Below are 26,709 nucleotides of genomic sequence, written 5' to 3'. Positions count from 1 at the left end.
GGGTTACTACCATAAAACAATAAAAACAATTTCCAGTTGCGTTTCTGCTAGTGGAATCTGTTATAAACTGGTAGCAAACTCGATCTAATTGCATTTGCGATTATACTGATAGCTGGAATTCTGATGGTTTTTACGTTATTATGGTGAAATGTGTTTCCCCTTCACTGATAAAAAAAACAAAACATAAATACATTTTCAGAATCTTCTCTTCATTCCTATCGTGTTGCTTTCGGTTGGGGTGATTCTGCGTTTGACTGCCATTTCTTGTAAAAACAAAGGCAATCGTGCATAAGCGAATTCGGTTTGTGTTATATAAGATCGTGTTGCTTTCGGTTGGGGTGATTCTGCGTTTCACTGCCATTTCTTGTAAAAACAAAGGCGAATCGTGCATAAGCGAATTCGGTTCGTGTTATATAAGATATCGTTCCCCTATTTATAAATTGTGTATGATCGAATTCGTGTAATGTAAACACGTGTTATACGAGGACTGACTGTATTTTCAAAATAAGACCTGCATTGTGCAATGGAAACCTGGATCTCCACCCTAGAATCTGGATGATGAGATGTTACACTTGGTCAGTTTTATATGGTGCCGAGACATGGACACTGAAAACTACCATCTTGAAAAAACTAGAAGCATTTGAAATGTGGATGTACAAAAGAATGCTAAAGATACCATGGACAGCAAGAGTGATCAATGAGCATGTCCTGCAGAGAATCGGAAAAACCCAGGAATTGTTGAAGGATATAAAGAAAAGAAAAACAGCATATTTTGGACACCTGATGAGGAACAACAAAAATGTAATTCCATGGCTAATTATTGATGGGAGGATGAAAGGATGAAGAAAGCCTGGGACAAGGCATACATTGTGGCTTGATAACATTAAGGACTGGACAGGACTGAACACCGAGCAGCTGTTCAGAGCTACCAGAGACAGAGAGACATTTGCTGTGGGGGTTGCCAACCTCCGTTAGGAGTGGTACACAGAGAAGAAGTAATTGTTGAAGCTTTTTGGTTTTTTTTTTTTTTTTTTTTTTTGCTTGCTCGCTGAATACATCTGGCATTAGCTTTGCTTTCTTAAACTGCACTAGATTTGCAGTAGTAGTAGGGTTTTGTGAAAGTTATCCCAGGCTTTATTTTTGGCTCATTTGACTTAGTTGCATTCATTGTTTGACCAGGGTTTTAGCCATATTTGATGGTGTGAGCATTCTTGGTATTGCTATTTCGGTGGCCTGCAATATTCAATTTGTTAAAGTTATGGCATCATTAATTGATACACTTGATACAACTGCTCTGTCTAGAATTGTTATCTATCTGTATTTTTCCCAATCAGCTTTTGCAAAGTTCCATTTGACTGTATGATGAGAGCAGGGTGGTAAATTTAACTCTATATGGCAGACTATTGCTAATGATCACTATCCAAGAAGATTATCATGAACAGATCAGTGGAAAAGCAGAAAAAGAGCTGATGAGCACATTAGGAGTTCGATTGCTGAATTTGATCTGGAAGACAGGTGAAAATAAGTGGGTAATCCAGTAGTGTCAGATTTAGCTTCTCAAGAAACTTTTCTAAAATTGGGGATTTTAGTGTACATCACCCCAAAAAGGGTGATGTGCATTAAAATCCCCAATAATGCAGGAGGCAACTGAGATACAAGACATCCAAGGCCACTGTAAGAGATGTCTTGGCTAGAAGATATAAGGAGACAATTATAAGAGCAAAACAGAAGGATATTCGAGTGGCCACAGCTTCTAGTTTTGTTTGTAGCATTAATGGTTGGGAAGAAACATCAGAGTTGATTACAAATGCAACACCTCCAGAGCCAAATTGATTACATGACAAACTCTACCTTTTCTGTAGACAAGGTGATGTTTAAGTGAGGTAGTAACAGATACTGTTAAGTTAGTTTCTTGAAGACAGAAGGCAACATTTTGGATCTTATTCTTTACTGGAGAAGAATATCCCAAATGTTGTCAAGGTTGCTGCAATATCCTCTACAATTCCATTGAAGGAAACTGGGCATTATTTAGGTTTAGTGTCCACATTGGTGTCCCCAGTTTGTGCCCAAAGGGATGATCTGATTTATTTTTCAGGGAGAATGGTCTTCCTGAGTCCATCTCTTCCTCATGATAAGTACATGGAACAGTGATGAGCATGTTAACAGCCTCATTTATCTTTTACTAGGTAAGTGTACATTTCCAAAAGTGACTGAGTCCAGTCTCTCTCTCTCTAAAGGCCTTTTAGAGAGAGAGAGAGAGAGAGAGAGCAACAAGATTGCCATTTTTTGAAGGAGAAACTGGTAGCAGTGATATTTCTCAGCTTATGAAGAGGAAGAGGTGTCACTTTCAAAGCCATCAAAATTTAAGGGAATCGTTTTCCTAATGTTGTAACGAAAGCCTTGGTCGACTAAAAATAGATGGAGGGGAACACAGCCAGAAAGTACACGAAGAGCTAAGGTTGACACCATTCCACATGCTTTTAAAATTATGAGAAGAGAGATACACTGAAAAGATTCAAGTTTGGATTGTATGTGAGGAGTTGGGCTCGCTGGAACCATGCTCTGGCAGTATAATAAGTAACTATTGGAAGAGAGACACCACAATAAAAAGTTCTTATGGTTTCATTATTTAATCCCACTTTACCTTCGAGTTGTAGTTACTTGGAAAGAAAAATTTTTAACTTTGCCAGAGAGATAAGAGATGTGGGGAAGAAAAGTAAGTCTGTTGTCAATTAGTAATCCAAGGAATTTATAAGTTGTGACCAAAGGAATGGAACGGATGTTAGGTTTTACAAGAGGAGGGGGCGAGTAGGAGATAGTGAGCCTTTTAAAATCATCATGGAAGTTGACTAAGAATATTATTATTAGCATTTTGTTCGAAGGCAAGTCTAGAATTGCTAAAAAAGAGTAGAACAAGATCATTAGCATATGCTAATGATAAATGATTTGGAAATTGTTTGATTAACCAATCATTAAGGATGATTGCAAAGCAGGGATCCAAGAATGGATCCTTATGGACATGCACAAGAGACAATGAAACTGTAAGGAGACAAAGACAGATCATTGAGAAAAATATTTAAGAGAAAATTTATCGATGGAGACCCTTTTAGGATGCTCTCCCACAAAAGGGAGTCGAAAGGTTGAAGTTAATGAAGACAGCAAGAGTATGTTTACAATGGGTTTCCTTGAGAAAATTTTAAGAGTGAAACCTACGGAATCTTCAGAGAAAACACCAGGAATAAATTTAAACTGGTTTTTTGAAGAATAATTGGTTTCCAAAGGAGGAGAATTAATTCTATAATAAATTAACCTTTCAAATAATTTTCCAGTAACAGAAAGAAGAGCAATGGGCCTGAAAGATTGAAGTTGGTCTACAGCAGGGGTTCTCAATGGGGGAAATATCGTCCCTAAGGGGACAAAAAAATCATGGGTATTACAATGGTTTGTGACCCTCCAAAGTTCAACCCTACCCAACAAAATCTTATTCTTTAATATTTAATTTCTCTCATAGAATTTCTTTTCCCATGAGACAACTGATTTTTACCACATACAGTGGATTCCGGTTATTTGGGCCACCAGTTAATCGGGGCAGCCTTTTATTTGGGGCAAATCTTACAAAACAGAAACCAATCAAGAAAATAGCCAGGGTTTACTTTGCTTAATTGGGACAGCATGCCGTTCAATCGGGGCAGGAGACCGCAGCACTGGAAATTACCCCACGATTGTCTCCGACGGTACCACATGGTTCGGTCGAAATTCTGGAGGTCACAACCATAAAACAATAAAAACAATTAGCACTCACGTGTTTATTGGGCATTTCTGTTAGTGAAATCTATCATAAACGGACAGTAAACTCGATCTTACTGAATTTGCAATAATACCGACAACTGGAATTCTGTGGGTTATTAGAAAATTCAGAAAATTTGGTGAAATGTGTTTACACTTCCATGGAATCTCCAATCATATAAAAAAATCAATTTTCAGAATCTTCTCTTCATTCCTATTTTTAAAGCTTTGTAACTCGTCACTCTGTTCTCACTTGCACATATCGTGTTACTTGCAATTTGTGTGTGCCATGTTCTTTGTTACTGATTGTTTATCTTTATATTGTTTTAAATTTTAACCCCCACCCACAAATATCAGTGAACAGAAATGTCAACTAGTTCGTATGTACATATTACAGTATGTATTAATTATTCCAATTATCACGTATATTCTTCCGATTTTCACATATCATTTAATTTTTTAATTGGTAAGGTAATAAAGGGTAAATTTGTGCTTAATATATCTTTACTTTTACAGCCTGTGGATAATATTCCTCATATTTTCTCTAATTAGAATTGCTGTTTAATAGAATTAAAATTCAATTCACAAACGTGATCACAATGACCGGCACTTACTACACATCGTATAGCGAAAGGTACTTTACTATGGTGAGTTCGTCGTAACATGATTTGATTGTACAGTGAACTAATTGTAAAGGGGAGGGGGTACATTGTATTTTTAACTATTTACGTGAAACTTCGGGTAACTGGGGCAGCCGCTTAATCGGGCCAAAATGCACTAGTCCCGATGTGTCCCAAATAACCGGAATGGACTGTATTGTATTAGGAGCCAGTGAGAAATTTTTATAAAAGGAAGATAGTGGGCGTGGTTTATTTATTTATTCTTTTGTTTCATTGGTCAATATATGAGGCATGGATGGGATGAGGAAATGTTTCAGTCTATTGTTTCTACTTTCTAAGCCACAATTAGTATTGATTTATTGTTTCCTTGTGGAAGTTGTTTATTTTTGATCCACAGTGCTTTTGTGAGCGACACAGGCTATGAGAGTTAAATAAAAATAGATATTTTATTATTTAATTCTTTGTAGTTATTCAACCCATCATCAATCATGTCAAGTGCTGAAAAGAAAAAGTGTCGACAGTATCTGGTTGAATTTCTAGCTTATGGTTTTATTGAAAGTCCATTCGACTCAAGACAGCCCATGTGTCTTATGTGTAATAGTCCTTTTTCACATGAGGCTATGAAACCATCAAGACTTTTAGATCACTTAAAAAGGAAACATCCTAATAAAGTTGGTACATATATCGAATATTTTAAAAATTATCGATGAGATGTCAGTTAACATTGAAGAGCAACTAATTGACAAACTAAAAACGAGAAAATTTTCTATTCAGATTGATGAAGTTAGTTACTAACAATAAGGCCCTTATAAGATTGGTCCACTGGATATTGATGGTTCAACAGTTGAGGATCCTGCTCAGGTGGCTAACAATCTAAACGAGTATTTTGCATCTACATTCACGCATGAGGAGTTATACAGGAAGGAGAATGATGTAGGTAAAGTAAACATTGGCAGTGAGCTGGATGATTTTGTAATAACTGAGAGGAAAGTGGAGGAGAGATTGTTGAGGCTAAACATAAAAAAGGCACCTGGGGTGGATGGGATCTATCCAGTTATATTAAAGGAGGCAGAAAAGGAAGTAAGCAAACCCCCTAAGCCATAATTATGAGAGCTTCTTTGGACTCAGGGGAGGTACCCATAGACTGGAGATGTGCAAATGTAACCCCAATTCACAAAGGAGGATCAAAGGCTGACACAAGTAATTATAGACCTGTTAGTTTAACTTCTGTTCCAGGTAAATTAATGGAGGCACTGGTTAAAGAAGCACTGCAGGATCATCTAGACAAGAATTCAGTTATAGCTCAGAGATGCAGCATGGTTTTGTTAAGGGCAGGTCTTGCCTGATCAATTTGATTGGATACTATGATGTAGTCACAAAAGAACTGGATGCAGGGAATAACTTTGATATTATATATTTGGATCTTAGAAAGGCTTTTGATACTGTTGCACATGGAAGACTGCTGCACAAATTGGAGCAGTGTGGCATTGGAGGCAAATTGCTGCTATGGATAAGGGGATGGTTGAGTGGCAGAAGACAGAGAGTGGTAATCAATGGACACTACTCAATGTGGACTAATGTTATTCGTGGAGTTCCTCAGGGTTCAGTGTTGGGTCCGTTGTTGTTTTCGGTGTTTATGAATGATATTGATGATGGGATATCAAGTTTAATGTCCAAGTTTGCAGATGATACAAAGGTTGGCAGGGTTGTTAAAGACACTACTGACGCTATGCTGCTGCAACAGGATCTGGAAAGGTTGAACAGATGGGCTGAGAGGTGGCAAATGAAGTTCAACATTGACAAATGTAAAGTACTACATATGGGAAACAGTAACCCCAGAGCAACATATCAACTCTGCGGTACTACACTGACAGTGGTGGAGAATGAAAAGGACCTGGGGGTAATTGTGCAGGCAGATATGAAGTTCTCTGAGCAGTGCAGAAGAGCTGCAAGAGTAGCTCATGGTGTCTTGTCAATGATATACAGGAATTTTTCTAGCAGGGATAAGGAGGTGATTATTCCCTTGTATAAGGCAATGGTTAGGCCACATCTTGAGTACTGTATACAGGTCTGGAGGCCTCATTTCAAGAAGGATGTAGAGCTGCTGGAATGGGTACAGAGAAGGGCAACAAGATTAGTGAATGGAACAAAGGGTTGCTCTTACGAAGAAAGGCTTAAGTTTTGCAAATTACAGAGTCTGGAGACTAGGCACCGGCGAGGTGATCTGATAGAGGTGTATAAGGCTTTGAATGGTTTGAGCATGCTCAATGCCAATGGGATTCTTCATCTTGCTCAAAATAATCACCTCAGAGGGCATAAATTCAAATTGAGGAAGGACGGATGTCGGATAGACGTGCGGAAATTTGCCTTTGGCCAGCGGGTGGTTGGTTGGTGGAACCGACTTCCGTCACTTGTTGTTGAAGTTGATAGCCTAAACAAATTTAAGGCTCAACTGGACAGGTATTTCGAACGAACGGAGGGGTGACATGGGAGTGGTGTGTGTGTGTGTGTGTGTGTGTGTGTTTTTTTTTTTTTTTTTTTTGGCTGATGCTGAATAAGCTTGCTTTCTTGCATCATATGCCTCTACTAATGCTAATGCTAATAAGGGTATACGGTCATTATTTCGCTGATGATTGTAAATTGCAAGAAGAGATGTTGTTTGTAAAATTTATAGAAACTGACTGTACTGGGGCATCCATTTTTTGCTGCTGTAAAAACTTCGTTTGATGAAAAACAAGGATACCAAATTTTCCAATTTACCATTGGAAAATTTGGTATCCTGTTCCACAAATATCTATCTCCGTCGTTGGAAGACAAAGGTTTTATAGCCGACCAAAAGGAAGTATGTCCTGAAGTTCTTGCAATACACTGCATGGTGCACTAACATCATTTGGTTGCAAAAAATACTAATCCAGTTCTTTATCAATCTCTGAGTATAGTTATTAAAACCATCAATAAAATAGTCACATAGCAATTATGATCATCTCTTCAGAAAATTTTGTGTTGATAATGAAGAACAGTATGTGAGGCTTCTTTTACATACAGAAGTAATATGGCTTTCTAAAGGAAACTGTCAAACAAGATTTGCAAACCTTTTTTGATATGATAATTAGTTTTTTAGAAAGTGAAGGAGACACAGATTCAGCAAAGGAGATCAGTGGGTGAAACACAAAAACAACATACAGTACATGGCTTGGGTTCTTCGAAAACGTAATGAAGTATCACTTCAACTTCAACAGAAATTAATTACGGTGACTGCCAACACATATTAAAATTCTTCACTGAAAAACTGAAAATACAGTATTTAAAAGCAATTTAATGAGAAAAAATTTCATGGTATGCAAGAGTTAGCCGAAATCAATGAATCTCTCACCGAGAACGTTATTAAGAATGATTCAGTTCATTTGTGTTCTTTAAAAGATGAAATGAAAAATAGATTTTCAGATTTATTTTCTTTTAAGTGAAGTCATGGATGTTAGATCCAATTGGATGTAATGCTGGATCTGCTGAAGAAATTCAAGAACTCACTGAATTAAAAAATAACAAAGGATGCAAATATAAATTAGAAAAAGGTGGAATGGCTGAGTTGTGGGGATCAAAAACAACTAAACCTCTTTATCCAACAATGTAGTCTGAAATGGCTAAAGTCTTCTTTGTTTTCCAACATCCTATATGGTTCAAAGTAGTTTAGTTCAGTAAATAAAACATTAACAAAGGAAAGAAACAAAATTGATATATGATCAATAGGAGATATTAGAATTAAACTTACTAACATCATACTGAACATTGAACTTTTAGCTAAGAAGCATCAGGCTCAGGGATCCCACTGAATAAAAAGAATAAGTATAAAGTATTTTCTTGTTTGAAATTTCATTGGGGGGGGGGATAGGAAAAAATTTCTAAAAAAGCCCTTTGGGTGTGATAATTAAAAAAAGGTTCAGAAACATTAGTTGAAAAACTACAGACTTACCAGGTTCTAGAAGAATTTTCAGGAATGCTGTCTTCTAAACAGAAGGAAATATGGGTGAAGATAAACATTTATTCTATACATCTAATAAAATTCCAGGACAACATCAAAGCCAGAGCACACTTATGCACCAGGCAACAGAGCGGGAATCTTCAGGACAGAATTCACTGGTCCCACAGGAGCTAGTTATTGCTGGTGACTCAACTGTCAGGGAAACAGGAAATATATTGTGCAAAAAGGATAGGTGGAATAGGACCAGTGTATGTCTGCCAGGGGCAAAAGTTGATGATGTAGAGCAGATTCTTTCTTTCTAGATAGTTTCTTTGACTGCACAAGTGCATGGCATAACTTGGTCATGGTAAGAGATATATTATGTGGAAGATGGCATGTAGTAATGAAACTGAAATTATATTTTTCCTCCATACTTTATGTGACTGAAAGTGTTTCACCTAAAGAATTAGCAAGTTTGAGAGGATCAACGATACCTTTCCCTTTTAGAAGTAGAATTGGAGTGGAAGGAATTTCCCATTAATTCTTCTGATTTTAGTCCAAACTGTTACAATGTCTGCGGATCTGTTTATGGTGGATGCATATCAGACCATGCTTCTTTTTTACACATTTACCTTATGTGATGAGTAGGCATGTTTTATTAAACTGTATCAGGATAGCAATAGTTAAGTGTTTGCAAAATAAATTCTATTTAGTCTGCTCTTTTTTTGCATTGCTACAGGCTTTGTTCCACTACATTTTCAGATGACAACAGGTTTGAGAGATGATTTAGTTATGGTGGCTGGCTTCTGTACCTGCCATTGTGTGGTGAGTGACTAGTTTACTGCAAAGTCAAAGGTGAGAGACGAAATAGTTTTTGATATTTCATCCAGTTAGCTTTGTCAAAGTTCCAGACTGTTTTAGTTTCATTCTGACTAGGAAAGTCAGTCCAAAGTGTGCATATCACTGGATACAATCAAGGACATGATACAATGTGCTAATTTCTGGACCAGGACATGATACAATCAAGGGATGTCACTGAGTGTTCGATGCAGAGAGTGTGAAGAAATTAGGCACCAACATTCTGATGGGCATTTCATTTATGAGGAAATGGGGTCCACAAACTCTCAGCTGCCCAACTCAATGCCAGAACTCCCACTTACACATCAGGGAACACAGCAGCAATTCCCAAGCCACACTGCACTGGTTCATAAGAGGTAGTTATTGTTGTGACTCTATCGTCAGAGAAGTGGAAAATATACTCTAAAAGAAGGATAAGAGGAATAGGACTAGGGTATGTCTGCCAGGGGCAAAAGTAGATGACATTGTACAGCAGATTTCATCTTTTAAGGGCACAAAAGATGATACCATTCTACACGTTGACACTAATAATAAAATTTAGAATAAAAGAACGGCAGACTCTACAAGTACAGGGCATGATAATAAAAAGTTGCGAGTTAGGGTTAAATTTGAAAGTGCCTGCAATTCTGACCAGACATCATATACAAGGGAGTATATGATGAGAGCCTTGACAATAAATTTGGCCTGGTAAGAATGTACAAGTCTCATGGGGTAGAATTTTTCTGTGGTCTGTGCTTGTTAACAGGAGAAACTGCTTCTACTGGATGGAGTACATTTAAATAGAAAGAGTGGAAGAACATTTGCTGATGCTACTGAGGCAGGATTAGGTGGTACAGAAAATTGATAACTTGGGGGAGATACAAAGACTAATAGATTAACAATAGCTGCAGGCACTGAAAGTGATTCTTGCACTGCTTCTATTGGAAAATGAAGCCTGGAAAGGAAGTTGTCAAATTTCAAGATTTCCCCCTTTTTTTTTTTTTTTGTTAGTTGTCGGTGCATCAGCTTCTGTGGCCATAATGCACCTCCCAAGGTTTTTGTACTACTCTGATCCAAGCCTGAGGCGGGATTCGAACCTCCGACCTTTGGGTTGTCAGGCAGGCACTTTACCCACCCAGCTAGCCCAGTTGGCTCAAGATTTCCTGTGAGTCATCATGGAACAAGTAAATACATTGGCTGTGTTAGGGTAACTAAGGATAGATGCATGTATACTTGCATGTACTCCAATACTTGGGGCATCATAAATAAGTTTGATGAATTTGAAGTGCTGGCCAAGTCATCAAATGCACACATTGTGGGGATATCAGAGAAACGGTGTCACTGAAATATGAGGGATGAAGAATTTGAATAAGGGGTGTAAAATGTGTACAGAAAGAATAGACAGGATAGGATGGGAGGTGGGGTTATGCTGTTAGTTAAGAAACACAAAATCTAGGGCAGGGCATCCAGTTGACATGGGTGGCCAGTGCAATGTTGAGTCAGTCTGGTGTGATATATTTTCCAGATATTGACTGGAATTTGTGGGTTGGTTACACACAGAGTGGTAAGACTTCTGTGGATTTATTGGATGACTGTTTTCAATAACATTATGTTACAGAGGCAACAAGAGGAAACAATATTTTTGATATAATTACTAGCAGTGATTATTGATGCATTAAGCATCTGCAGGTCATAAAGGTAACTAAAATGGTTTCAGACTGTTTTTAAATTCTGTATCAATTGAACGAACTGATAATGTTACCATCAGCAAATTCTAAATGGGGAGCATTCAAGGAAATAATCATAGAAGCAACTAAGAAATAACGTTCAAAGCTTAGAACTAAATGGATTTCAGATGAGCTAATGAGACGCATGGCGGAGATGCGTCAAAATTATCAGGTGATAACAGAAGCCTATGGTAGATATAAACTAGTCGTAATGAAGTCACAAAGGAGATTAAGCAAGCTAAGGCAAATGAGAAATCTTTGGCAGAAAATGAAAAGAAAAACAGCAAAGAGGTCTTTACATATGTAAAGACTAGAAGGAAGGGAATGAATCAGAGTGACCCACTTGATATCGATGGTTCAACTGCCGCTGATCCTGCTCAGGTTGCTGACAAACTGAATAAATATTTTACAATTACATTAACACATGAGGAATTCTTTAGGAAAGTAAATGCCAGAAATTTATCAAACTCTAAGAGGAATCTAAATGATTTTGTAATACCTGAGAGGAAAGTGGAAAAGAAATTACTGAAGTTAAACAACACAAGAAAGGTCAACCTGGGGTGGATGGGATTTATCCAATTATTTTAAGGGAGGCAGCAAAGGAGGTAAACAAACCCCTTACCATAATTATGACAGCATAACTGGATTCAGGAGAAGTCCCTGTGGACTGGAGATGTTTGAATGTATCCTCATTTCAAAAAAGCCACAATTCCACCACAAGTCTGCATGTCGACACTATGGGTTTATTGATTCACTTTTGTTGCCATACCCTGGTCCTTTTCTGCTGGCCTTGATAAAAAAAAAAAACTAGATTATTTGGATCAGGAAACTTAATAATTTTTTTTTTTTTTTTTTTTACATTCACTGCCTGATGTCTGTGCTCTTGTACCCACAGTAGCTGTTTGCTTTTAGCTGACAAGAATGGAATCCAGTGAGGTTATCTGGAGATGTACTGTATCCACATCAGGGTCTGATGCACTATACATCCTGATATACCCTTTTGCATGCCACTGTTGTAAATTGCCATCATCTGACTTACTGTAGCTTGTCATTCTTTTCACCCTCCACATTCTCTCATTTCAACAAGCTGTCTTTAGCCACGGAACTGCTGCTGGAAAGTGTCCTGCACATTCGATTATTCTTGGTACACTCTAGATGTTGTTGTATTGCGGTGGGGGGGGGAAGTGTCTGTGATATTTGCATTGACATGCCTACTGCCAACTATCATGCTTAAAGTCATTTAGGTAATGCACTTATTCCAGAACCTTGCTGAACTGCATACAGACAGAGCCTATCCCCTGACTTACTTCCTGCTTTACCATGGTATGCACATGTGACTGTCTCTGTGACGAAGCTGTTGATTCCTGGAATGGGGGAGGCATTATAAACTAACCACTCAATGCACAATGAGATTCTTATGATATTGAAGCAAACTAGTTATGTTTTATGCAAATATGTCACAATTTGTTTTAATAATTATGAATAGACAAACCTTATTCTTTCTGCTGGTGGTCCAGTGTAATGAAGTGGATTTAAGAATTGGAGACTTATGAATTTCTCCACTTCATAGACCCAGTGACCAGTGAGTGTAGGAGGACATACTACCAAAGATGGCAATGACTTAGAGTCTGGGCATTTGGTTTCCTTTAAGAAATATTACATCCATTGAATAAGTTTTCATGGCATTAGAACAATTATATTTTAGAAACTTTGAACAACAATTTCAAACTATACTGATTATACATATCATATATATTACTTCTAATTAATAAAAATACACAAAATTTAATAATTTTTTGCTTATGTTTTTAAAAAAAAAAAGGGTTAAAACCATCTATTTCATATGAGTGGTTTTCAACATGTTATGATTAATCCTGAAATTTTTTCATTACTAAATTTTAAATTTTTTTTCTATACATATATGAATTACAAGAATAATATTATTATTATTAAAGGTACTGGGATTCTGTGAAGGGGAGGAGGGAATTGGATTTACAAAAGTGTTCCAAAAATGGACGAAAATGTATAGAAAGCATTCCAACATTGAGATCCCGTTATATTTAAAAACATCACATCTATAACCAGATTAATTCCCAGGTGAATGTGACTATTTTAGTAAAAGCAGTTAAAATAAAACAGAATATTCCATCACCCAAATTAATTTAAATCCATAAGTGTATTTCCACTCCTCTGATGAACACGAATGTGCTAATTGGCACATCATCAGTGGGCAGTCAAGTATGTATTTTATTTTAAAAATGTTAAGAATTTTTAAGATAAGATCTGTGGTTGTGACTGCAGTATTTTGTTGCCTGTACTAATATAACTGTACCTATAACTCCTGAATAAGTCTTTCATCCAAATAGTTAAAAATAAACTAATCAAAATATTTTCCTTAGACAGTTCCTTAACAAAAGAGCTGAAAGTGGTACTACTTTATAATAAGTAGCATTATTTATCGAAAATTATATAATAGTATTCCTCACTAATAAGTAAAAAGTGATATTTACATTATTTATCAAAGGAATCCCTGGTTTAAATAGGATAATGTCAATTTTGTGAATATAACAATTCAGTGTTATTATTTCTGTCATGCCAGGAGATTTTGGGATGGCTCCAACATGATCCCCATTTCTAAATTTCTAAAAGTTGCAGTACATGGCAAATATGTCTGATTTCTATGGCATTAGCCTGAAACATGCACACACTGGATCCTAGTGATGCCTATCAGCTTTACTGAAAGGTTCCCTCCATGTATAGGTACCCATTTCAAGGTGATAGGCGATAAAATGTTGTGCTGACTTTATGACCTAAAGCTGAATTATCCTTCCTCTGAATGGAAGCTGGTATGACCCTAGGTTAAAAAAAAAAAAAAAAAAAATAGATTGACTAGTCTAAAGCTATACTCAAATTACTGTTAGACTGTAAATGCATTAACTAATATTTAAGAATTTATACAGGACGTCACACTCTTATTTATGACTACACACTTAGCAATTATTAAGTGCATGATAAATAGGGCTTATGGAAACATTGTGCCATTAGGAAAAAGGGGATGATCAGTTTTAGACGGTATGTACAATGTATTTAGGAAGGATAGGGAAGATAGAAGGGGTGGCGGGGTCATGCTTCTTATCAAAAGCAGCCTGAGTGCGATGAAAGCTTTCCCGGTTTTAGATGTTTTACATGTTAGTATAGAATCCATATGGTGTGAGATAGTCTGAAGCAAAGGTATAATGAGAGTAGAAATAATCTACAGGCCAGGAGATTGTGAAGATTATGACGAAATGGAGAAGTAAGTACACTGGTGTGCAAAACTTAACGACCAACACTATTTCTAAAGGTTACAACCACAAAATCTTTACTTAAGGTACTCTTTACTGATGAGAGTAGATTAAGTCTCAGCAGAGATTCTGGAGGTCAGCTAATCTGGCGAGAGGTTGGCACAAGGTATTACCCCGCAAACATCACTGAAAGGGATTGATATGATGGTCAAGGTGTTCTCGTCTGGGGAGGCGTTATCTTGGATGGATGTACACAACTCCAGATACTGGAAGGCAGTACTCTAACCAGCACACGCCGGTTACAGTACTGCCTTCCAGTATCTGGAGTTGTGTAAGTCTTTGGTACTGTCCCAAGGTAATCCTTCCCCCATGTGCCACTGGCACATGGTTCTGAGGTGCCACTGGCCCCCCGAGTTCATGTTTATGGATGATAACGCCACACCCCACCGAACTGCAGTTGTTGATATGCTTTTGGAAAGTGAGGACATTGTTTGTATGGATTGGTCTGCCAGTTCCACCGATCTAAATCCCATCAAACACATATGGGACACTCTGGGGAGATGCCTACCGGCACGTCCACACCCACCAGAAAAAGTTCACCAGCTGAAGATGGTGCCGACAGAGGAATGGATGATATTACTGCAAGAACTTATGAACAACATTGTTCTAAGTATGATGGACAGGCGGTGCAAAGTCTGCATCGACATTAGGGGTGGCCATATCTCCTACCGAGGACTACCTCTTCCCTTTCTTCCATCTTTGGCAGTGATGCGTCTGTATCATGAGAGCCAATGCTATGTTGCCATTTTTGAATAAAGTCCCTCTGTACCGTTTTGTTTCCGTTGTTGTGTCGGTGTTATTTCCTTCATCATTTCTGTATCTCACGAAGTTCCTTTGGTATACTTTTCCCATATCCAGGCCACTCCTATGAGAAGTTACAGGTGAAACCTGACTGGTCCTAAAATTTTGAACACCAGTGTATGAATGTCATATTAAAGTTTTTGTGCAGCAGTGCCAGTTTTCCATGTGACATTCATAATGTCACAAGGAAGACTGCTGCACAAATTGGAGCAGTATGGCATTGGAGGCAAAGCTGCTATGGATAAAGGGATGGTTGAGTGGGAGAAGACGGAGAGTGGTAATCAATGGACACTGCTCATCGTGGACTAATGTTATTAGTGGAGTCCCCCAGGGTTCAGTGTTGGTCCATTATTGTTTTCTGTATTTATAAATGATATTGATGCTGGTATATCAAGCTTAATGTCCAAGTTTGCAGATGATATAAAGGTTGGCAGGGTTGTTAATGACACTAATAACAGTACACTGCTGCAACAGGATCTAGAAAAGTTGAGCAGATGGGCTGAGAGGTGGCAACTGAAGTTTAACATTGACAAATGTAAAGTACTGCATATGGGAAGCAGTAACCACAGAGTAATGTATCAACTGTGTGGTACTAACTGACAGTGGTAGAGAGTGAAAAGGACCTGGGGTAATTGTGCCGGCAGATATGAAGTGCAGATGATATGCAAGGGTAGCTCATGGTGTCTTGTCAATGATACACAGGAATTTTTCTAGCAGGGATAAGGAGGTGATTATCCCCTTGTATAAAGCAATGGTCAGGCCACACCTTGAGTACTGTATACAGATCTGGAGGATTCATTTTAAGAAGAATGTAGGGCTGTTGGAACGAGTACAGAGAAGGGCAATAAAATTAGTGAATGGAACAAAGGGTTGCTCTTACGAAGAAATGTTGAAGTTTTGCAAATTACAGTGTCTGTAGACTAGGCAGCTGCGGGGTGATCTGATCGAGGTGTATAAAGCCTTGAATGGTTTGAGCATACTCAATACTGATGGGAATCTTCCCCTTGCTCAGAATAATCGCCTGAGTGGGCATAAATTCAAATTGAGGAAAGACAGTTGTAGGATAGATGTGTGGAAGTTTGCTTTAGCCAGTGGGTGAAGGAATAAACTTCCATCTGTCGTTGTAGAAGTTGATAGCCTAAACAGATTCAAGGCAGAACTGGACAAACATTTTCAGAGAGTAAATGGGTGAAATGAGAAGGGGTGTGTGTTTTTTTTTGGCTGATGCTATATAAGCTTGCTTTCTTGCATCATGTGCCCTTGCTAATGCTACTGCTAATGATGGGTGATTTTAATTTGCTTCTAATTGTTTGGAGCAAATGGGAAGGAAACTTCACATGGGAAAAATTTTTTTTAAATCAACTATTCTAGAATTCTAGACCAGATCATCACCCATGACATAATAGGGCTGACAGGAACCAATGGCAGAAAGAGATCATGGAGTTCGACGATGTATGATGAAGAGAGTTAAAGGCAAAGGAAAAGGTTATGATTTCAGGAAAGGAAATTATGATAGCTTAAGGTGCTATACATGGTCTCTATTAACTGGATAAATAAGTCACAGAGAGCGAATGTAATTGAATTATGGTATACCCTTAAAACATTAATCACAGTAGCCCTGAATGCATTTACACCATTAAAAAAAATACTCCATGAGGAGGATTCCAAGTTGGAGGAATAATGAAGTTGCTAGATTACATGAGCAGAAAAAGACAGCATGGAAAAGTAACAAAGCAATAAATAGTACTGAAGCCTATAACAGCTACTACAAATTGATTTGTAATAGTGCCACAAAAAACGGTTAGGCTGGCAAAGAGTGTGGATAAGGAATTCTTCAAATATATAAATGCAAAGAAGAGAAGAACAAATCAGATAGGAACCCCCATGTAACGGATGTGGGATAGTATTAGATACCCCAGCTGATGTTGCAGAGGAACTCAACAGCTACTTTGCATCAATATTTACATAAGAAAAACCCTTCATGTCAATGAGAAATTATGGCAGTGAAGTTGAAAATATGTAATTAATGATACTGAAATTTCACATGATTATTTAATGAAAAAACTTTTGAGCATACAGGCGAGTAAGGTTCCTGCGTTGATGAATTTATAGCTAATTATTCAATAGCTAATTATTGAATCATTATAGCTAATTATGGGAGCATTACTCTTCTCTTTTCTCTTTCACTCTCGGCGTTACTTTTCTTCCAAACAGCTGCTCACTCTGTATAAATTGCAAATCTGCCCTACCATGGAATATTGTTCCCACATCTGGGGTGGTGCCCCCAAAACCTCTCTCAGGTTTCTGGATTCCATTCAGAAGAGGGCAGTTAGGTTAATTAATGATTCACCTCTAACAGAGTCTCTCCATTTGCTGTCTCATAAACATACTGTTTCTGCTGCATGCCTCTTCTACAGATACTTCCATGGGCACTGTTCTTCTGAATTGGCTTCTATAATTCCCACTCTCTCTCTTTCAAAACAGTCCGAACATGTGCAGCCACAAGCCAACGTCCATTTACTGTCCAACTTCAAACTCTCAGAACCAACTTTTCATCTTCCTTGTTTATTTATTCAACTGCCATTTCCTGGAACAACCTTCCTTCATATGTATTTCCTGAAAATTACAGTCTACAGAAGTTCAAGTCCAATGTCAACAAATATCTTCTTTTGTCTCCTCAACCTCCAACCCAAGCATGGTACTAAGTATTATAGGGTCTAATATCTCTCGTGTTTGGGGTTTACATAAAAAAAAAAATAAAAAAAATTTACTGGACTCAGGAGAGTTTCCTTTGGATTGGAAAAGTGCCAATGTATCACCAATACATAAAGGCGGTTCTAAGAATGTAGTGGAAAATTAATGACCAATCAGTCTACACTCAGTACTAGGAAATATCATAGAGGTAATGATCAAGGGTGGAATTCAGGATAATTTAGATATAAATGTAATTCTGAAAGGTACATAGCATGGTTTTGTAAAAGGAAAATCATATTTAACAAATCTGGTTAGCTATTCTGACAGGGGTACTCATCAGCTGGATTTCGGGAATAATTTTGACATTGTTTATTTCGATTCCAGCAAAGAATTTGATTCAGTCCCACGTGAGTGGTTACTTTATAAGCTGTAACAGGTTGGAATCACAAGGAAAATCTTTAGATGGATAGAAGGATGGCGTCAGGGTAGGAGGCAGAGGGTTGTGATAAATTAATGGTTAGTCTTCAGATTGGATTAATGTAAGAAGCGGGGTTCTTCAAGGATCAGTATTGGGACCACTTTTTGATTTTCTTAAATGACATCAATGAAGGGATAGAGGCGTAATGCCTAAATTTGCAGATGATGTAAAGATTGGTAGAGTAGTTAATGATCACTGCCAAGCAGAGTAACTTAGATAGACTTCAGGGATGGTCAGAGAAGTGGCAGCTACTTTAATTAACCAAATGCAAATCTTCCACCTGGGAACCGTAACCCTAAAATAACTTATAGACTTTGTGGAGTTGAACTAAAGTCTGTAGTGGAAGAAAGGGACCTGGGAGTTAGGATATGGCCAGACATGAAGTTCTCCAAGCACCGCAGACAGGTTGCAAGGAAGGCCCATGGTTTCCTATCGATGATTTATCGAGCATTTGCTAGTAGAGACAAGGACGTCATAATCCCATTATACAAGGCTATCGGTAGACCACTTGGAATACTGTGTTCAAATATAGAGACTGCACCTAAAAAAAGACATTGAGCTTCTTGAAAGTATCTCCAAAGGTGGGTAACTCGGTTGGTGAGATCAACAAAAGGGCGTCCATACGAAGAGGCTTCCAATTTGCTAGTTGCACAGTTAAAAAAAAAAAAAAAAAAGAAACTAGGCACTTTAGAGGAAACTTGATTAAAGTATTTAAAGCTCTGAGTGGCAAAAGTAAAATGAATGACGAAATTTTCACAGTTATCTAAAACTAGGGACCATAAATTCAAGTTACGGGGGGGGGGGGGTGAGTTTAGACTGGATTAAAGGAAGTTTTATTTTAGCCAGTGAGTTATAAATTACTGGAATAAGTTACCTACATGAGTGGTTGAGGCTGACAGTTCAGGGAAAATTCAAAGGTCAGCTGGATACGTATCTATGGGAGGAGAGAAATGCATAGATTTCTTATTTTCTTTTCTTTTATTTATTAATTATTTATTTTATATACTATTTTTTTTTTTTTTTGGGCTGGTGAAACATAAGCCTTACACTTCCTTCCTTGCACCATATGGCTAATACTAATACTAAATACGATCAGAATGAAGTATATGAGATACAATCAAGATGTGATATATAGGCAAGGAAAAGTTGGTACTGCTCCTGCTCATCATATGGCAATAACTTCTGAATACTTTTCCAAACATTCCATTTTACGACACCTGAACTTGTGCCATGTGATTTTTCAGTGAAGATAAAGATATTCATAGATGTTACAACATCTATGAATGCCACATAACCTTCAAATAATGGAGTTCAAAGTAATTCTTTGCTCTAGTTGGAGTAAGTATTTTTTTCTTCTAATACTGGTTTGATATTCAATCCACCTTCCTCTTGGCTTGTCTCTGGATCTATTATTACTGATTTTCACTTCAACCATCTCTTTAGCTAATCTCCCTTCTCCTATCCTTTCTACATGCCCAAACCATCTTAAGTTTACTTTGCATACTTTGCTTTACTTAAATTTACTAAATTTTTAAATTCTAAGATTCTTTTCTTATTTTCTCATTTGCAATAACGTCTTGCCAATGCTTTCATCTAATAGTTCCACTTCTATTAAAACCCTAGACTATAACTCTAAGCACTAAACTCTAAAACTATAATTTCTGAAGATTTTATAATTTTTTATTCATTCCCTTTATTTCTTGTCTAGCTCCATATCAATCTGTTTAATTGGCTTTCTACACTTTTTACTTTATTTACTTTATTGTTCATTTTCATGTTCAATGAATAAATTTTCAATTTTAGGTCTCCAACCTAAATTTTCTGGTCACTCCCGACTTTAATAATTTTTTGCAATTTCAGTCGAATCTCATTAATACATAGTTCAAGGTACTTAATTTTCATGTTTTGTAATAACAAGGTTTGTGGCAATGAGTACTCCCAAAAGTGTCAAAATTTTACTGGTTTTTTTTTTTTTTTTTGGTACTATATATCTAAGAATAATAATAATAATATCAAAAATAAATGAAAAAATAAATTAATTTAAATTAATAAAATACAATAACAAAAACAAAAGCCTTGTACACTAACAATACAGTAATAAGAATAACACATTTTTTAAAGATTTTATTTTATTTGTAAGATACGAGAAAACTAAGAGAAAAGTAATTAATGGAAATTAAAATATTGTACAGTATATATTTTGATATATACAATAATTTTAGTATCACAGTAAAAAGAATTACAATCTTAATATAAAAGGAGACATACAAACCATTAACCTTTTAATAAATTAATCTAATTTAGAGAACCAGTCCAATGTTGTTTGCACAGTTTTTGTCCTATATGCATTTTTAACTACAGCACAGACATTATCAAATGCAATATATGTTTCTTTATCAACGTTGCTGCAGGCCAACACATTCTCTATTATGATCAATGCATTCTTGGCATTTTTTTTAGATGGCAGTGTGTGTGTGTGTGTGTGTGTGTGTGTGCACGCTTCTTCACTTTTGCTGTTGCTGGTAACAAAAACATTGTCATTTGCTTGGTGTTCAGCAGCTCTTCTAGTGGTGCTGTTGTAGCAACTTCATCATCCATCTACCTTCACAAACTCTTCAAATTTACAAACAAAATCCATATGTTCCTTCGAATTCCCCTGTTCTTCAACGTTGCAATTACATTTATCTGTTGGACCATGTTTTTCAATGAAATTTTCTCCAAAGCCACTCTTTCTGGAGCAGCTGATTATTACACTTGATGCAATACTTCCCAAGCAATAACAAGATCACATATAGCATCCAAGACATTGCACTTTGGCTGCAGATTGTTCCCTGCTATGTTGTGGATCAAGTACTTCATCAGGTAGACCAGTGGTGGGATTCAGCCGGTTCACACCGGTTCAGCAGAACCGATACCTAATTTTTTGTTGAGTTCGGCAAACCGGTTGTTAAAATGGTACTTGTGATCAGGGTTCTCTCTAAGGTGGGTGCCTGGGCAGCCACCCAATGTGGAAATCACAAATTTACATTCCTTACTCTTTTTTAACGTTCATCTACGCAACAGTGTATTCTAAGTGCCCGTAGTAATGTTCATTCTGTCCATAGGTGAAAAGAATTAGACGGAACTATGCTTGTAATATTTATTTATTCATTCATTTCATAGAACTCATTATACCTATGATGAAATACTACATTTTGTTCCCTCGCGTTTGTTACTTAAGTAAACAAACATATAACGTAATGATTAAAAATGCCAAACAACCAGGGGGTGACACACTGTCATTTGTTTCAGCTTTGTGTTACGCCCTAAATTCACATGAGATATTATGAGTGCATTCGTGTTCCCCAATCAACAAAAACAATAGGAAGCTAGGACACAATGAACCAATAGAAATACAGATTTCAAGGGTTAGTGTGCACGTGGTAATTAAGATGTTTTTATCACAACTTTCCTGCGACAAACAGGTTTGTCGTACACATTATTCTATCATATTTAATCTGCAAAGCCTATGCCATTTATTAATTCAGCAAGAAATTTTCGTTTAGTATCGATAAAATGAAGAACATGTATGTACTGACTGATGTTTATCAATGGTATAAGCACAGTGCTTTGTCTATAAAAGTTTATGATATGACCACATGTGGACAGAACCAGTAAAAATATTCAAATATATAGGCACATATCTGCTCCTGCTCTCTAATATATTAAAATAAAACATTTTTAAAATTTTTTGCAGTAGCCCTTTAAGTGGATGAAAAGGCAACAGAGTTTGACAGATTTTTTTCAATAAGAAACCAAAATCAGAATTTGTTGTATCAGAATTGGCCTTGGATGGTACAAAACAGTCACAAACACAACCATTCCAACTTGAAGAAAGCAGCACGTCAATTATTGAAATAAAAAATGATAACTACTCCAAAATTGAAAATAATCTTTCTGAATGCTGGACAGTGCAACAATATAACAATTTTAAAGAAAAATATGATGGACTGGTAATTTTTAACAAAAAGTTAGGTTGTGAGTATTGTGCAAAATATGACTTTATAAAAAGAGAAAAGTGTTCATGTGTCAAAAGAATGGAAATGTTTTCAGATTGAGGCATCAGGAAAAAATAAAGAGCTACAACAAGCTTCTCCAAGGAAAAAAATGAAAGAACATTTTTCATCAAAAGCTCATAACATTTGTAAAGAGAACTTAAAACAATGTGAGCAGGATTCAATAACAAAAGTAATAGATACGATGAATGAAAAATATTTAAGTGCTACTTATACAGTATTTATACAGTTTACAGCCTGGCAAAAAGATGTAAACTGTTTTCAGACATAGAAGATGAGATAGAAGTGCAAATTAAAAATGGATTAGATATGGGAATAGGATTACATTCTTGTAAAACTGCTGTGAAAGTAGTTGATTTCAATGCAAAGGAAATTAAAAAAGAAATATTTAATAAAATTATTGAAAATGTTTGATTATTGACAAAGCTTGAATGATATCCTGCAAACCAGTTATTATACTTTTCTTAAAAGTTGAGGATTCAGTCACCAACAATTTTTGTTGAACTAGTTGAATTGCAAAAACAAGATGCAGAGACAATATGTTCTTAAGTTATGGAAAGTTTAAATAATGTTGGGCTTACTAAGAACTACCTAGAAAAAAATTTAATAGGATTTTGCTCTGGTGGTGCCAGCGTTATGCTTGGGGGAAAATCTGGAGTGAGCACTAGGATTGCAAAAGAGTTTCCAAACATAATAATATGGCACTGTTTAAACCATCACCTCCATCTTGTTTTAGATGATTTGATAAAGGAAATAAAGCAAGTAAATCATTTTAAAATATTTATTGATAAGATATATACTATTTTTCATCAATCCAATAAGAACCAAATTGAACTTTCCAAAATATCCGAACAACTTGGAATTGAAATTACAAAGATTGGTAGAGTTTTGGGACCAAGATGGCTGCCTGTAGTTTAAGGTCAACCCTAGCTGTGTGGCGTGCTTATCCAGCGCTACATCATTATTTTTATTCAAATAAAAAGTACTTAGGTATGGCTGCCCGTCTTGAAAATATATATTTTATAACTGATTTGGCATTAATGATTGATATTTTAAACGAAATTTCTCTCCTTTCAAATGCACTGCAATAAAGGCTGAAAAACTCGTGATAAGATCTATTAAAGCATTTCAAATGCTTGGAAAGGAAAAGGGTCCATACGAAAAAAAAGTTGATGAATTAATTACTTCACAAACCTTCAAAAATATAAAATTTGTAGAAAATCATCAATTTGTCGGGCTTCCTCAGCTTCCTTCGTAACAAATTTGAAAAAAAGACTAATGGATTGTGAACATTTAAAAGCAAGTTGTAGCCAATTTCAGGATAGGAATAAATTACAATTTTTTGGAGCCAGATTACTGGAATATTGAAGTACCATGGAAAGCAGCTGAAGAACAATTGCTTGTATTTAATGACATTTTTAATTACCAAATTGATATTAATGATTATCAAGATTTCGTGGAAAACGTTTTAAAAAATTCCCAGAATTATGCAATTCCCGAAAGTGTTCAAAGAGCTAAAAATATATTGTCAGAACAATTGCTGTAAGTTCAGCAGAAGCGGAAAGGGGTTTTTCAAAGATGAACATAATATGTTCAGAGAGGAGAAGTCGCCTAACTGTTTCTAATATATCAAACACGACTATTAGTCTAATCGGCCTACCTCTAAAGGAATGGGATTCTACTCCTAACAGTGAAAAGATGGTTAAGGATAAATCATTCAGTGGATGATGCTTGGATAAAAGCAAAGAAAATTGCAAGTGAGGACGCCGATCAAGAAGCAATATAGAAATATCTTAAATAACAGTTTTATTGTTTTTTGTCATCAGGTATTATTTAATATTTTTTTATTAATATTTTAAAACTCTTTTTTATAACATAATCTAGTTTTGTGGACCTTTTTTATCGTTCTTATTTAAGTATTAACTGCATGAAATAATAAACTACCTTTCGGTATATAGTTTTTTTATACTTAGAACGGTCACTAGGGCAGCAAACCGGTTGTTAAATTATTTGAATCCCATCATTGAGGTAGGCTCTATATGCTATATTGAGGTTATAAATAATGTCTTGATCCACTGGCTGCATAAAACTGGCAGTATTGGGAGGTAAGAACAACAGCTGTATATTTGTTAACTTACTGCAATCTGAATTGCAGCATAACAGAACAGTGAGTCTTTGTTTACTTAATTTTCGACCAAGACAAGACTCTCCTCGAATAGCAAATATTTTGTCTGGCAACAAATTAAAAAATAAACCTGTCTAGTCAAAATTAAAAATATATTTTGCATCATATTTTTCAAGAATGGACCATACAGAATCTTTGGAGCCAGCAACTGCTGCATTTGAGGTCATTAATTCCATATTGCTGAGCTAGATAATTTGCCTTTTCTTGCAAAATTGGATGATATTGGGCAAATATGCACATATTTATTGGTATGCTCCAAAAGTTTGTTTCAAGCTCCTCATGTTTTGAACCACAAATTTGTTTCCTTGTTTTATTGCTACTCCAGTATCATGCACTTCAAGTTTTTCAGTATTGTAGATAACATAAAAGGATGTTGTATTCCTTTGAAATGTCCAATCTGCTTCGTTCCACCCTATCAGCCTCTCATATAATTTTCAGTTTAATTTCCAGACTTTTCTGTCCATTTATCTTTTGTCGCCATAAATCTGCTATATGAAATTTAATATAAACAAACTTTAAATTAATTTAAAGACCCAAGTTCTAAAAAAAGACATCAGCTCAGATAAAATAGCACAAATAATAGATTATACTGTAGCAAAAGACTCTTTGAGCTGGCGTAACAATTGCAACTGACCTCAATCCCGTGGCAAGTGAGGGAGTGTTTGTAAACAACTTAGAAAAACTGTTGTTATTATTCTTTTGTTAATTTAACAGCTCATCTTTCACAATGACGTTTTTCAGAGGGCACTTACATTGTAGCTACCATAAACTGGTTTTGTTTACACAAAAGTAAATTCTAACAAGTCAATGCCATCCTTTCGGAAGAACGGAACTGGGTGGCCAGAGGCAATAATGTCAAGATATGTATTAAGCATACAAAATAACAATATTTATTTCTCATTGTTCATTTTCTCAGGGTGAAAACAAACTTTGTAATACATATTAACTGAATTTCGTAATAACTGAATATATTTGGTATGTGCAAATGGTATGTGCTCTCAATAAAAAGTATTTTGTATAAATGAAATATGTATTAATGAGATTTTACAGTAACATTAATACCAAAATCTATACAATCATTATATAATTTGCTGAGAGAATCCTGAAGATTTTGCAGGTTACTTTCAAGAGCACAATATCATTCACATATAACAATGAACCAATTTTTACATCATTCCAAGTTTAACCTTAAACTATTCTCCAATACTTCGTCAATACTCACTCAGATATCCCATTTCTTAATCTTTTTACTTATATAAACTCTAGTACACTTGATATCGATGGTTCGACTGTTGATGTTTCTGCTCAAATAGCTCACAAACTGAATGAATATTTTGCATCTACATTCAAACATGAGGAATTCTTCAGGGAAGTGGAGGACACAAGCTTATTAAACTATAATAGGGAGCTTAATGATTTCGTAATAACTGAGAGCAAAGTGGAGGAGAAATTGTTGAAGATAAACATAAAAGAGGAACCTGGGATGGATGGGATCTATCCAGTTATATTAAAGGAGGCAGCAAAGGAAGTAAATAACCATTAGCCATAATTATGAGAGCATCTTTTGACTCACATCTTTTGCACATCTCCAGTCCGTGGGGAAGTCCCCACGGACTGGAGATGTGCAAATGTTGTTGTTGTATGTTTTACGGTGCAACGGCAACTAAAGGCCATTATGTGCCAAACAATGGTAGGAGGTAAAAGGTATTATTAAAAGTGAGATATGTGCATTATGTGAGATTTAAGCATTATATTCTGTCATAACATTTTATCCTTTTTAGGGAAGTGAAAACTACATCAATATCAGATTTGTCATCTAATATTTGTTGCAAAGTAGGTGTGATTTGGGCTGCATAGTTTGACAAGGTGGTTTGGCGTACTCCATTATAGAGAGGGCAGTCAACAATGATGTGTTGGACTGTGATTTGAGTATGGCAGTTCGGACAAGAAGGCAGGTCTGAGGAAGAAAGAAGATAAAGGTCAGTAAGGTGTGTATGTCTTATTCGTAATCTTGCAAGTTTGAGGTTCAAGCGGAAACTAGATGGTCAAGACTTTCGATTTAATCTGAAGGAGTTTGTTGCCTTCTTGGTTTTGCCAGATGGTTTGCCAGTAATTCATACTTTGCTTTATTATAAGACTTTTATAGTCGGTGAAAGGAATTTTGATAGAGTCATCAATTGGTTGCACAGTAGGTTCGGCTGCGTGGTCAGCACTCTCATTGCCA

General features: G+C 36.3%; 1 protein-coding gene across 4 annotated transcripts in view; it reads right to left on the bottom strand.

Moving 5' to 3' along the window:
• Nucleotides 1–26,709, bottom strand: part of LOC150075060 (TATA-binding protein-associated factor 172-like) — a 934,682-nt gene that overhangs the window by 134,301 nt on the left and 773,672 nt on the right. For all 4 annotated transcript variants that reach the window (XM_090388242.1, XM_090388245.1, XM_090388243.1 and 1 more), the window contains exon 30: nucleotides 12,421–12,572. In XM_090388242.1, coding sequence (XP_090244368.1) covers nucleotides 12,421–12,572 — 152 coding nt within the window. The remainder of the gene's footprint in view (nucleotides 1–12,420; nucleotides 12,573–26,709) is intronic.

This window comes from Mastigoproctus giganteus, chromosome 14 (assembly GCF_048544385.1).
Source record: "Mastigoproctus giganteus isolate SK-2022 chromosome 14, ASM4854438v1, whole genome shotgun sequence".
Lineage (NCBI taxonomy): Eukaryota > Metazoa > Arthropoda > Arachnida > Uropygi > Thelyphonidae > Mastigoproctus > Mastigoproctus giganteus.
The sequence above is the reverse complement of the archived record's forward strand: the minus strand, read 5'-3'. Positions and strand labels throughout refer to the sequence as shown.